The following is a 14535-nucleotide window of genomic DNA, read 5'->3' on the forward strand; positions in this document are numbered from 1 at the left end:
TTAGTTTTTCTGTTTCTATGTTGGTGTTTGGTATGATTCCCAATTGGGGATCATATTTAAGTAGCATTTTTTTCGACCTGTGTTTTATGGGATATTGTTTGAGTTAGTGTATGTTACACCTCTTAGTTTGTTTGTTTCGTTCTTTGATGTTTTGTGCGTTTCTAATAAATAATATGTGGAAATCATATCGCGCTGCAGCTTGGTCCGATAATTATTCCAAGAACGTGACACTAACAGCCTACAGCCCAACTCACAAAACAACGGTCTTTGAACAACACGCTTAGTAAGGCTATTCAGGGATACCTAAGTTGTCAAGGGCTTTAAAAGGGCTTTAAAAGGATGTAAAAACAAATAAGAACATATGTTTGCTGGAGTGAGCTTGGTCAGAGTTGGCAACTGTATTTCAAGGTGATAATGTCCAGTGATACATGAAGGGACAAATAAGTTACATTACAGTAGATTGTATTTAATTATCTTTGACTCTTTTGACAATAATACACCTCTTTACTTGGGTTTTGTCCTTTAGTGAAACACTGACCTGTATCTCACTGCAGATTTGCAGTATAAGCCAGCTTTGTCCTTATAACCTAATGTCAGTTTTTTGACCAGCTGGTGTTCATAGCAATGCTCAATATCCTTTGGGGTAGTGTACTAGTCAAAGTCATTCAGGATTGTCTGTTTCTAGTGTTCTCTGTTGGAAATGTTACGAGACCAGATAGTGCTATTTTTAGTTGTATAGTTTATTGGCACCATGATTTCGGTATAAGGCTCTTAACTATACCCAGCGCCACTTCATGCATGCTGCCGTGCCACTATATATATATAACATCACACGTAATGCTGTCTGGATTAGGATTTTGTCAGAGACTGCTGCAACATACTGTATGACCAGTATAAATCGCAACAAGTTTGACGGGCAGGCCGTGTCTGGCTGACCAGGTCAAAGAAAGCTGTTATCCATGGAACTTCAACACTTGAATATCAGTGGAACAAGTGGTAACAGGTAAATGCATTCTGATTTATATCATTGGCTTTGTGTTCCTAAGTCTTCACAAGACTGTCTTACAAGTAATGTATTTATAGTGGACTTAGTGATATATTGAACATGGTCTTCTATTAATATTATTATTTTTTATATCATGTTGTTCAAATAAATTAAACAATAAAAGTAAAATAATTTAGCACCTTGACTGTTCCTCTCTTTTAAAATCTCCCCATTACTTTCAGTAAAAAAGAAAACCGTAGAACATGTCAATGCATGAGGATTCTCCATCGGAGGTGTTTTGTGCTTCTCCTGGCTGTGGGGATCCTGGTGATCTTCTACGTAACCACCCTCTTCACTCTTCATATAAGCCAGACCCCACTCTGGCTGCTAGGAGGCCAGGATCTAACTCCTCTCTCTTATATCAATGGAAATGAGGGGGAGTTTTTTCCACCATACAATGTAGCATACCCACAGAAATATAAGTTTGTCCTGGATGAGCCTCATGAGTGCCAGGACCGCAGCCCCTTCCTGCTTCTGATGGTGCCAGTAGCTCCTGGTAATCTGGTAGCCCGGGAGGATATCCGGAAGACTTGGGGTAAGGAGAGCCTGGTTCTGGGACGGGCTGTGCGTCTGTTCTTCCTGTTGGGCCTGCCCAGTGGAGCGGAGGCAGAGAGGATGCAGGAGGAGGTGCTGCTTGAGAACCAGCAGTACCATGACATGCTGCAGAGTGACTTCCAGGACAGCTACTTCAACCTGACCATCAAGACCATGGTGATGCTGGAGTGGCTGGCCTCTCGCTGCCCCGGCGCCTCCTTCGCCATGAAGATCGACTCTGACATGTTCCTCAATGTGCACAACCTGGTCAACATGCTGATAGACCCAACTACACCAAAGCACAACTACATCACTGGGAAGTTCAGCCAAAACACACAAGTGGTGAGAGACCGCACCTCAAAGTGGTACATTCCCAATAAGGTTTACCCCAGTACCAAATTCCCTCCCTACCTTTTGGGAAATGGTTATGTCTTTTCCATAGATCTTCCTGAGAAGATAGTGGAAGCATCCAAACAAGTCCGTGCCATATTTTTAGAGGATGCCTACCTGGGTATGTGTCTGAGCCATTTAGGGATTGCAGCCAGTTACCCACCTAACTCTTCCCTCTTCAAGCTTTCCATGCCCTACACTCATAATCGCTGTTACTACTCTACTGTCATCACTACCGAAATGGACCATGTGAGTGACCTGCTGCGAGTCTGGGAGGACTTACAGAGACCTGGCACCCCCTGCTAAGGACAATGAATACCTCTTAAAGCTTTGAATCCTTACCCTGCTAAGGACAATGAATACCTCTTAAAGCTTTGAATCCTTATAAGTATTAAACACACTATGTAAGCACATGCATACAAGTACTAAACAAATAGGTAGGCACATGCGCACACACACACACGCACACACACAGGCATCATGGTATCATAGTATAATTCACTCACTCTCAAACAGCTTTTTCATGTCATTCTAAAGTAGTAACATGTTATTACATGGTAATTACCACATGATATGACCAGATAATGTTGTTACAATAACAGCATTACTACACAAGTAGAGCTACGTATTGTGTAGTGTTACTGCTCGATCTTGCAAGTATAATTTCCCATGACTGTCTTAAATTCAAATGGCAACGTGGGATCTTGTGTGTATCTATGAAGTAAGTATCAAATGATGTTCAAAGACGAGCATGATCTGTGTGTATCACATTATCACATGTGACAGTATAGTTTCTCAATTTCTGTACATCATCAAGACAAACTCATATGTGGACACAACATAACAGCTACCGTGCTGTTACACACCAGCCTTTTTCTACTGCACAAGATTTTCACTGTCACTAGATGGCAGCAGTGAATTTGACTTAAACATTTGTCTTGTGTGCTATTGTTTTGGTTGCTTGTGATTTGTACACTCAGTTGATGCCTACTTAAGATTGATATTGTTACAAATTCCTGGAATGTTTGTAAAAATGTTCAACTGAATAAAAACGCTTAAACTATTTTTAAAGTATTGAGAATATACATTGCACACCAACAATCTATCACTTGGTTTAATTTTGGTAGTATAAATAGTGATGTGACTATTTTAAAGCCACACTCCTCAGTTTGTGCATACCCTAAAAGACTGAGCTAACAACAAAAATGTAAACAATGGAGCAAATGCATCCCATAACATTTTCCTATACAAATAGTAGGCTACTTGATATATACAGTCGGATACATATGTTCTCAATTAATGATATACCAGGATAGAGCAACATACATTAATTGAAGCTATATTTTCTAATGACAACATAAATCTAATCAAATCAAATTGTATTTGTCACATGCGCTGAATACAACAGGTGTAGTTGTAGACCTTACAGTGAAATGCTTACTTACAAGCCCTTAACCAACAATGCAGTTTTAATAAAAATAAGTGTTAAGTAAAGAATAGATAAGTACAAAATCAGAGAGCAGCAGTAAAATAACAGTAGTGAGGCTATATACAGGGGGTACCTGTACAGAGTTAATGTGTGTGTGTGTGTGTGTGGGGGGGGGGGGGGGGGGGGGTACCGGTTAGTCGAGGTAATTGAGGTAATATGTACAGTACATGTAGGTAGAGTTAAAGTGACTATGCATAGATAATAAACAGAGAGTAGCAGCAGCGTAAAAGAGTTGGGGGGGGGGGGGGGATTAGCTGTTCAGGAGTCTTATGGCTTGGGGGTAGAAGCTGTTAAGAAGTCTTTTGGACCTAGACTTGGCGCTCCGGTACCGCTTGCCGGTAGCAGAGAGAACAGTCTATGACTAGGGTGGCTGGAGTCTGACCATTTTTAGGGCCGTCCTCTGACACCACCTGGAATAGAGGTCCTCGATGGCAGGAAGCTTGAACAATGTTCTAGGTTTTCCAGGTAAAACTTTGAATTGACTTTGAATTGAATTGCATAAAATGAAAAATGTTGCACATTACCTATGATATTGCATTTACGTGCACCAAAGATTTCCTTATGCAAGATTTCCATGTCTTCATTTTCTCATCAATTTGTCTTTCTAATTATATCATAGCTGCCTGTCATCTTTAAACGTGACGTTTTCAGGAGTCAAGTAAGTGTGGGTTAATTCCAAAAAATGAACTATCAGGCTACCTTATAGTTTGCACATTATACAGATCTAATACAGCATACCAATACTGTATTATGCTGAATTTCGACCATTTTAGAAAAGTTTCGAGTCAAAACAAACGTTATCAATTAATACAATTAAAGTAGGTTGATTGAAGAATTTTGGGGCCTACAATTCACAGAAAAAACCCACCCATAACGGACGTTAGCCCTACGTCAGACGCAGGGGGCGTTAGAGGGGCGTGTCGACTCTGCATATCAGCTGTAATGTTTAATGTAACGCTCGCGCTCCATTGAAAAGTGCCCGCCAGTACTCGAGTGTTGGGCGGACTAGGGAAAAACAAAGGGAAAACGTAAACAGTTATAGGCTACATTGACCTCTATAGCGGCAACATTTTATAGAATACTTATAGCGATACAACTGCAGTCACTGGCATCCCGTAGGTGACAGTTAAGACCTCACAAGGAAGAGGAGGAAGGGAAAAGAGAAGACCGCACATCTGGGAAGATATTGAAAAGTAACTAAAGCTTACTTGGCCACAGGTAGCCCTCGTGCGTCAAAGAATATCAAAGTGCAGGTCATGCGGATATCTCCGGCTGGAGATCGATCAGTGTTTCAGTGCTAGTTCTTCCTAGGAAGATCACTTACCTTCAGCGGACCAAGAGCAGGAGAAAGACATGTCCCGAAGAAAGCAGAGCAAACCCCGGCAGATCAAACGTAAGGAAAATAATAAGTTCACATTGATCTTTATTAAAGGTGGTTCATTGCGAACATACTGTATATACTTTGACAGGTGGAATAGGTTTGTGACATTTAGCAGTGACCAAAATAATATTTCTATAAATGACATGCCAAACTAATATAAAAATGCGATTAGGCTATGCGACTATGTTTATAATAATTTTATGGAAATGTGCATTCTTTTTAGCCTACATTTGATGTAGGGTAGCCAACAGTTTCAATTTATAGCATACTGACTCAAATACATTTAAAATATAGGCTAGTCAACTAGCCTAATATCGAGCACATGTTATAAATGCTACTGTTTTAAATGCTACTGTTATAAATGCTTAGTAGGCCCACTAGAGCACATGTATTCAAAATAATCTATCATTTTAAATGTGATGTAAAGTACATCTCAGTGTAAGCAATGTTTTCGGCGATATCCTGCTCCACTGTCCACAGTGAGTGTGCAATCAAATATCGTTTTGAAGTAACAATGTGAACATCATGTGAAAGCAATAATTGTTTTATATGTAGGTTAGGCAAAAATAAAAAATAAATGGTTTATGCAGTTTGTCACAGTGGGTTTTAACATTGGGTTACTTAGTTAGGGCCATGTAGCCTAACTTGCAGTCTCTACCCAACTTTATTTAGTTGCAATATAGGCCCCTAGGCTTAATAAAACGTTGAATTTGCTTGCTCTTTTAAAAACGTTTTGTCCATTGGCAACTGAACTGTAACAGTGGTTTCCTGTTTAATTATGTTGTGGAAACGTCACTGTTCTCTGAAAAAGGCGATGTGAACGCAGATAAACTGCGATCCGATCGCAACCGAGATAAAGATTAAAATTGGATCTTTTTTTATTTGTTTTCTGTCTGAAGCTGCACTGAGGCTGGCGTTGCATTTCCCCCGGCTTTTCAGTTCTCTTTCCAGAGATGGGGCGTCAGATAGCGCGCTTGCTGATCTCGCATTCTGATAGTGGGTTACAATTGGATCTTTTTTCATCTATCCTTTTAACTCTTTAATGCATAGGCGTTCATTTAAAAGGTCTCTCTCAAATACACACTCACTCCCTGGCTGCCTACTGCGTTTTGCTCTGGTGCCAGGCCCTCTTTCAGTTCTTCATGCAGAAGAGATGCCTTGGTCCGATAAGCACAGTAGCAATATCTTGGAGGTTGAGTTTGAAAGGGTTGCTAAAAAATAAAGCAGAAAGTAACTTTTAAAACGAAAGAGAAATCACATGATAAGGTTATGCATAAAGTGCCCATAAAGATGCTTCTAGTAAAAGACACACCATTGGGCGGTCATGCTATCTACCCAAATGGACTCTCCAACTTCCCAAATGGACTCTCTGCAACATGCCATCTTCAAAGCAGCCACTTGAAAAGGCTACATGAGAGATATAGGTTTTAAAAAGTATTTGACTAAGTATGGAAGCACTTTTGTAGGCTAGTGTTATTATGTTATTATTATGAAAAAGAAAAATCCTCTTCACATGTTATGTTATTAATGAAGAGGATGATTGTTCTGTTGGCTAGCAGTAATGTAAATAATAATAATATCAAAAAGTTATTTCCTTTACTTAATATTTTCCCATAGTGGTCTTCCAATTGATCACCCATCAGTCTCACATGGACTGTGGATATAGTCCAGACACTGGAGAGGATAAATCTAAGCTGTAAGCATATCAGGGGTGTCATGGCCTTTGTCTTTATCAGTGCTTACACCATCATGCTTCCTGGCTTCTTGATGTGACACAGAAGTCCCATGATTCTCTTGTGCCTTGGCAGACATTTTAATGTAGGAGGAGTAGTGATAAGGACTTGGAGTTTGATTACGTCTACCATATTGTTCCATAAGCATCACAAGCTTGCTTCTCTGTACTTGCCCATATTTTAATTCATTACTGTGTTGTGGTTATAGCACACTTACTGGGCGGTGGTGGCATTTGGAATGCTGGACCAAAAACAGATGTGTCCAGCATTATGGAAGCCTCAACTCAGGGTAGATATTTGTCTACGTCTTTTGTGCGTAATTCTCCCGATGGTGAAGATCTCTCAAACTGATTATCCATTCCTCCTCGATGGAAAGATATGAATGGGGCACTGGGTCCGGATCTCAGGGCTTATATTTTGGCAGTTGAGATGGAGACAGGATAAGCAGGGCGGTGATCGCTACCCCGATAGTGTGAGACAGATCGAGGCGATTGGGATTGAGCTTGCATTATAATTACATTTGGCTGCTGCATTCTCATCTTTGTCGTGTTTGTGTTGTTGTTTGGGACTAGCTGGGTGTATCTTTTGATAAAAAAAATAAAAAAACGGGAGAAGCAGATAAGGCCAGAAATAAGGATAGCAAGCCTGATAAGGCATAGTGGAAAAAATCCAGGAATACAGAAATGATAGATTGTAGGTTTGAAAGCAGACAGCTCGCCCTCTCTGAGATGTGCAGGGCTGATAAGGCTGCCTGCTGATCACTGATAGATAAGCTCAGTCAGATCCACAGATACAGCAGCATTCTCTGCAGCTCTGCCCTCATGACATCACTGATAAAGCTCAGAGGTCACCATGAATAATGCATGGCCGCCTATAGAAACCACGAAGTCACGTCTGTAGGTTCAGACATCTTTGAATTAACATTGACCTCATCTCTTTAGACAATGGCAGTTGCTCTGAAAGTGTATTTATGCATCTAGGGGGTTTTTGAATTGAGATTTTATATAAAATAAATTAAACAGTTTGGATGTAACCCTGTTCTATTTTGAATGGAGGTCTTACATACACTTTTACCTATATAGGTCATATTACATTTGGTTGTACTATTGAAAGATGAATCCAATCTTCCCAGGCCAGTAAAACATTATAATAATACATGGATCACACACACACAGTCTCATACACACACTCGTAAACCCATACGCCCATTTATACACACACAGCGCCTTAGTGGCTTTCTCTTGTGTGTTTTTCCTTCTTTGTTCTGCTTTTAGCTCGATGTGAACTTTTGATAAGCCCTGGGGCCCGATCTCCAGTGCAGATAGAGATTGCCAAGTGCGATTAGAGTTGTTATCAGCACAGAGCAGGCAGGCTAAGACTCCACTGCAATAACAAAGCCACACGGAGGAGCAGCAAGGCCTGGACCCTGGCAATCAGTTCCACCGTTAATGTGATTAATGTTGTATAATTAGATGATAGGTGTGAATGCATTTCTCTCCCTCTTCTTCAACCTCACCCTTTTCCCCACCCCCTGTTTTTTTCCCTAACAAGCATTGTAGTTGATTAATTTAATTAAAACTAATACCACGTATTACTCAGTGTAGATTCCATGTAAGATATCATTGAAATGTTGTGTTCGTTGATGATTATCTTGAGTGCTTTTTTGGCAAAAAATGAAGAGCACGTCTATGCCGCTAAAAGGAAAAAAATCCAGCATCAGCATAACGCTAAAAGTTGTTGATTTTACTACGAGATATTAGATGATGACGGATTACGCCAGAATTGTGATGCTTTTAAATAGTCTGTTCAGTTTGCGAACATTTAATGACTACATTTACCTCTATAGGCCATATGACTGTTTTTTTTCTTCTTTACAATTGAAAGATGAATCCAATCTTCCCAAGTCAGTAATAATAATGAAAATACATGGCTCACGCACACAGAGTCTCAGACAGACACACACTCATAAACCCATACGCCCATATATACACACACACAGCGCCTTGGTGGCTTTCTCTTGTGTGTTTTTCCTTCTTTGTTCTACTTTTAGCTCGATGTGAACTTTTGTTAAGCTCTGGGGCCCAATCTCCAGAATGACATCATGGGTCCCTGATCTGTACTACACAGAGATGCATAATTATGGATATATAGCAGAGCACAGTGGAGTACTGTGCAATACAATACATCCCTATATTAGATCATATTTTGGGGGATTTGCTCATTTTGTTGGTGAATTCCAGTGTGTATCGGTTTCTTTTGTCGTTAGGTTATAGCCTATAGATATGATGTTGAACAGTGTTAGTGGGTAAATGGGCTGCCTGTGGGGGGAAGTTGGCAGGGTTACAGAGGAAACACTGCCTGTTTGGTGTGTGGATGAGTTATTACACCTTCCTGTTATTTACTCTGGGGACTGTAGTGTGAATTATGATGCTCTGCTCCTTGGCCCCCTGGAGCAGTTGTAAATGGTTTCACCTCTGACCTCTGAAGCAAGGACCTTGTTAAAGAGGGAATACTTGCCACCTACTTACAGTAGCCTAATATTTGTCAAACTATTTACTTTTGCAGTAATTGATACTGGGCAATTCCACGGTAACATAATTATGCTTTGATTCATTTTTTTCACTTAATTTTTTTTATTCCAAACAAAAACCCTTGCTTATCAAGAAATCAAAGCCTTCACTTATGCCCAGTTTTTAAGATGGAAAATGGTTTCCTTCATTTCCACAAAACATAGACTCTTAGCTTTCATTTGACACCCAAATGGTTCTATGAACTTCACGTTGGTGCTCATTGGTTCTTTTACATGGAAATGCCCTGCTGTGTTTTGTCTTTGGTGTGGGGTTTGCACATACGGTCCTGTACTGTAGGTGGACTTTTACCCCAGCAACGTAAAGCAAAGAGCCTTTTCCTCAAGTACATAACAGCCGTGTCCCACCTTCCATTCTAATACTGCTGGTGCTGCTTTGTGATGTAGGGACTATGTGACAATGTGCACTTACACTGTACCTGCCTATGTAGCAGCCATATAAATATATAGGTATTAATAGGGACACATTGCACAATGCGACCAATGATTCTTTAGTGTTCACTGTGCAGTTGATGATGGATATTTATAGACTATAATTTGATTGATGGGCTGAGGTTGTGGGTGTTGTTGTAGTATGTTTACATTGGGGTCTTGATGTAGAGGTTTGTATAGAGCTGGTGTATCGATGTGTGTCCTGGATAGCCATGGGCCACGTGGCAGTGGTCAGGCAGTCGGCAGCCAGGCCGCTGGCCGGGGGACAGTGTGTTATGACAAGCCCCCCCCAGCACTGCCGATAAGAGAGGCCATTTGCTCCTACTGTGTTCAGCGCTCTGTACTGTTCCGGGGTGTAAAAATGCCTTGGTAAACAATCCAGACTGACCTGGTTTTAAAGCTGGCAGGCGGAGGGAGCGGAGCACCACGGGAATGGCTCTGCCCACAACCGTTACTGTGATATTGGACATGGAAGCATGTATTCTTGACCTGTAGAATATGATATCTGTATGTCACACGAAATTATGACTCTGCACCTCCACCTCTTATCCAGAGCGACTTACACTAGTGAGTGAATACATTTTCATACTTTTTTTCCGTACTGGTCCCCCGTGGGAACTTGGCGTTGCAAGCACCATGCTCTGTCAGCTGACACACAGACACACAGACAAACACACACACACACACACACACACACACACACACACACACACACACACACACACACACACACACACACACACACACACACACACACACACACACACACACACACACACACACACACACACACTGCTATGTCCATAGTGCTTGATTGGGCTACATTAAGGAGCAGCATGTGAAATCTTTTCAGTGAGCAATGGGCAGGGTGTATGAGGAGCAAAAGTGGTGATAAGAACTATTGGGCATCAGGGACAAAAGCCCAGAAAGAGGAGATGTTAGACTGGCCCTGGGGAGCCACCTTAACAGAGGTTGTCGAGACCAGCGGCCCCTCCACTGTCTGCTCTCATACACTACACTCTGGCCAGTTAGGATACAGTGGGGCAAAAAAGTATTTAGTCAGCCACCAAATGTGCAAGTTCTCCCAGTTAAAAAGATGAGAGAGGCCTGTAATTTTCATCATAGGTACACTTCAACTATGACAGACAAAATGAGAAAACAAAATACAGAAAATCACATTGTAGGATTTTGTATGAATTTATTTGCAAATTATGGTGGAAAATAAGGGAGGGGTCATGCTCATCCTGACATGACCCTCCAGCATGACAATGCCTCCAACAATACTGCTTGTTCTGTGCGTGATTTCCTGCAAGACAGGAATGGCAGTGTTCTGCCATGGCCAGTGAAGAGCCCAGATCTTCGGGGGGTGAGGGCTAGGGCCATTCCCCCCAGAAATGTCCGGGAACTTGCAGGTGCCTTGGTGGAAGAGTGCGGTAACATCTCACAGCAAGACTTGGCAAATCTGGTGCAGTCCATGAGAAGGAGATGCACTGTAGTACTTAATGCAGCTGGTGGCCACACCAGATACTGACTGTTACTTTTGATTTTGACCCCCCCTTTGTTCAGGGACACATTATCATGTTAAATTTGCTGAAAATAAACGCAGTTGACAGTGAGAGAACGTTTAGTTTTTGCTGAGTTTATTTGTGACACGTGACCGGCTGCAAGTCCCACCTCTCCCATCTCCTCATTGGTTTTTAGGAGCATATACCCACATAGGTGATTGAAAGATGAACTGAGTGAACCACACTCCAGTCCAGTTGGTGGGTCACTGGCCGCACCTTAAAGTTGGTTGCCAACCACCATATAAAGTCTAAAGAAGAAGAAGACTGAAGGAGGAGAGATTACACGAAACTAACTAGGTTGACCCTTTTATCTGTGGATTATTTGTCGGATTAGAGGACTTTGTGTATTTCAGGTAAAATAACAACCCAATGTTTATATCCCAGGACAAATTAGCTAGCTAAATTACCATGAATGTTTCATGCGTTTCGACCTGTCACCAAATATAGTTGGTTCAGAGTTTGTTTTGATATTTCAACCTGCGTGTCCTGATCAACATGCACTCTATGGCGCACGAGGACGCGCGCGGTCTAGTCAGCATGTAAAGGTGCTTTTGAGTTGTTCTGTTTTTTTAATCCTCTTATGTTTGTTGTGTTGTAAGCAACAACATAAAATTAAATATTTGTTTCTTCTTTTTTTTCTGTGAAGCACATTGCATTCCATATCTGAAATGTACTGTATAAATAAAGCTTGATTTGATTTGATTTCTCAAACTCAATCCCGCCAATGCACCCTTGTCCCAACCAAGCAAAATCAAATCAAATTGTATTTGTCACATGCGCCGAATACAACAGATGTAGACTTTACAGTGAAATGCTTACTTACAAGCCCAAACAATGCAGTTTTAAGAAAAAAAATGTTAACGTATTTCCTAAAATAAACTGAAGTAAAAAATAACACATAATTAAGGAGCAGCAATAAAATAACAGTAGCAAGGCTATATACAGGGGGTACCGGTCCAGAGTCAGTGTGCGGGGGCACAGGTTAGTCGAGCACCCAAGCTTACTGGCTAAAGTTGGCTAGCTTTCTAGCTAGCTACTTCTAGACACAAATGAGAGAACACCTCACTCTGACCATTTTACTCACCATAGCAGAGCTGGTTAGGATGTTTACATGTTATCTAGAGCGTTCTTGACTAGCTATTACTTTTTTTGTCTATGTTTGCTGACATTAGTCATATTCAGCGGGTGTTGCACTTTCGTAAATTAATTTGTTATTCTGCGCTCTGGCACACTCAGACGAGAGTGCTCTGAAATCGGAGTAGATAGCATATCTCTTGAGTTCGCAAATTCACTCTGGCTAACTGGATAACAGTCGTTCAAGTTCTTGCTAGCTAACCAAATGACACCTGCATCTCTAGCTGTGTATAGCCACAGAAAAACGATATGAGAGGAAAAAGTCAGTCACTCACCCACTCCTCCAATAGCATGACATGACTTAGGCTCCGTGTTTTTTTTAGCTACATAGATAGATACACTAGCCTATTAGCCATGTTATGACTGACTTGTGGTCATTGCCCTTGCTAGTTTGATTGTATTGACATTCTCAGACTTAGTAGCATTTGTCCATTTACTTCCAAAATATTGAGTCATTGAAACTGAAACACTGAATCCCGAATGGAGGCAGCAAACAAAAGCTATGATTTACAACCTGATAGCAATATTTGTTGGACTACCAAGCATTGAACTGCATCCATCTATTCTGCCAATAATGCCTTAGTGTACGTCATGGAATATTGAGTCAAATATAATCTATTTTTAAAACCTTATATATAGTTGGTATTGTAGCATAAACTGGGAATGTTATACTTTTGTCTGTTTGTTTCATATCTGCAGAAAAGTGAAAACGCTGTCTGTTCCACTTTAAGGTGTCTGCAATAGAATAAACGTGGCAAAAATGTATGTGGACATTAATATATGCATTTCTATAGCATTATTATTTTTTTTACAATGGTGGGGGAGTGCCAAGATGGAAGCACGGTGGCTTCATAGTCTACAGAGGTTGAACTGGCTGTGAACAGACACTGTAGGTTAGTTCATGTCCTAAAAGGATGGCAATGATGTTAGACATCTGATTGCCAATGGATGTCATTAAACCACCCGATTGCTCTTCCCTCTCTTCCTCTTCCCCATTTGTACTCTCTTGTCGTTCATTGACTGTCAAGAAGGAAACTTCTTCATTTACACACTATTTAAAGGAAAGGAGTTCCAGTTTTGGTCATACTGTCTTGACTCAATCTGCCATGTTGTTCCCTCATCTCATCTGGGCACAATTATGTATTTCATTATGTGCACGTACAGTATCAATAAGATACTAAGAGAGGGAAGATATAAGAAGGTTTGTCATGTCTGCCTATTGGAAGATAATAAAGGGAGTGGTGTGTAACATGATGTCTGGAGTACATCATCTCTCTCCTCACAACAGAATGATTTCCCAATGAGAAGGGGTTACAAGAAGTGATGAGACACTGGACTTGAAGAAGCCTAGTAATGAGTGGGGTGGACAAAGACACCATCTAACCCATCATCACTATTTCTCATTTTTAAGTTTTTACTTATTTCTCTTCTCTTTGCTCACTCAACCGTTCCCATTTCTTACTGTACATTAGAAACCTGAACACCGAAAAGTACATTTCTATGATGTGTTAGTCCTGTGTGGCTCAGCTGGTAGAGCATGGCACTTGCAACACTGTGTTCGATTCCCACAGGGGACTAGTAGAAAAAAATATGAAAATGTATGCATTCACTACTGTAAGTCACTCTGGATAAGAGCGTCTGCTAAATATGTAAAATGTGTTATGTCCCATCTGTGGCCCCTACCACAAGTATCTAAATTAGAGGTCGGCCGATTAATCGGAATGGCCGATTAATTAGGGCCGATTTCAAGTTCTCATAACAATCGGAAATCAGTATTTCTGGACACTGATTTGGCCGATTTTTGTATAATTTTTTCACCTTTATTTAATCTTTATTTAACTAGGCAAGTCAGTTAAGAACACATTCTTATTTTCAATGACGGCCTAGGAACGGTGGGTTAACTGCCTTGTTCAGGGGCAGAACGACAGATTTTTACCTTGTCAGCTCGGGGATTCAATCTTGCAACCTTACAGTGAAGTAATCCAACGCTCTAACCACCTGATTACATTGCATTCCACAAGGAGCCTGCCTGTTATGCAAATGCAGTAAGCCAAGGTAAGTTGCAAACTAGCATTAAACTTATCTTGTAAAAAACAATCAATCAATCAATCAATCATAATCACTAGTTAACTACACCTGGTTGATGACAATACTAGTTTATCTAGTGTGTCCTGCGTTGCATATAATCGATGCGGTGCGTATTCGTGAAAAAGGACTGTCGTTGCTCCAATGTGTACCTAACCAT

At 40.9% G+C, this 14535-nt stretch overlaps 2 protein-coding genes across 3 annotated transcripts in view; both read left to right on the forward strand.

The window, feature by feature from the left end:
• Positions 1-380: 380 nt before the first annotated feature.
• Positions 381-3034, forward strand: LOC109888564 (beta-1,3-galactosyltransferase 2-like). The gene is made up of 2 exons (XM_020479726.2): positions 381-1003; positions 1228-3034. Exons 1-2 carry the CDS (start codon positions 960-962, stop codon positions 2273-2275), a joined length of 1092 nt encoding a protein of 363 aa, XP_020335315.2. The 5' UTR covers positions 381-959; the 3' UTR covers positions 2276-3034.
• A 1398-nt stretch (positions 3035-4432) lies between these two features.
• LOC109889299 (zinc finger protein ZFPM1-like) overlaps positions 4433-14535 on the forward strand; it is a 90514-nt gene continuing 80411 nt past the window's right edge. For both annotated transcript variants that reach the window (XM_020480632.2, XM_020480633.2), the window contains exon 1: positions 4433-4851. In XM_020480632.2, the coding sequence (XP_020336221.1) occupies positions 4812-4851 (40 nt within the window). In that variant the 5' untranslated portion in view covers positions 4433-4811. The remainder of the gene's footprint in view (positions 4852-14535) is intronic.

This window comes from Oncorhynchus kisutch, linkage group LG4 (genome assembly GCF_002021735.2).
Source record: "Oncorhynchus kisutch isolate 150728-3 linkage group LG4, Okis_V2, whole genome shotgun sequence".
Classification (NCBI taxonomy): domain Eukaryota; kingdom Metazoa; phylum Chordata; class Actinopteri; order Salmoniformes; family Salmonidae; genus Oncorhynchus; species Oncorhynchus kisutch.

Excerpts from the sequence above, each read along its gene's own strand:
- LOC109888564 (XM_020479726.2), top strand. The coding sequence starts at position 960 with ATGGAACTTCAACACTTGAATATCAGTGGAACAAGTGGTAACAG. Across the intron at positions 1,004-1,227 it reads AGTGGAACAAGTGGTAACAG|TAAAAAAGAAAACCGTAGAA; the intron begins GTAAATGCATTC and ends CATTACTTTCAG.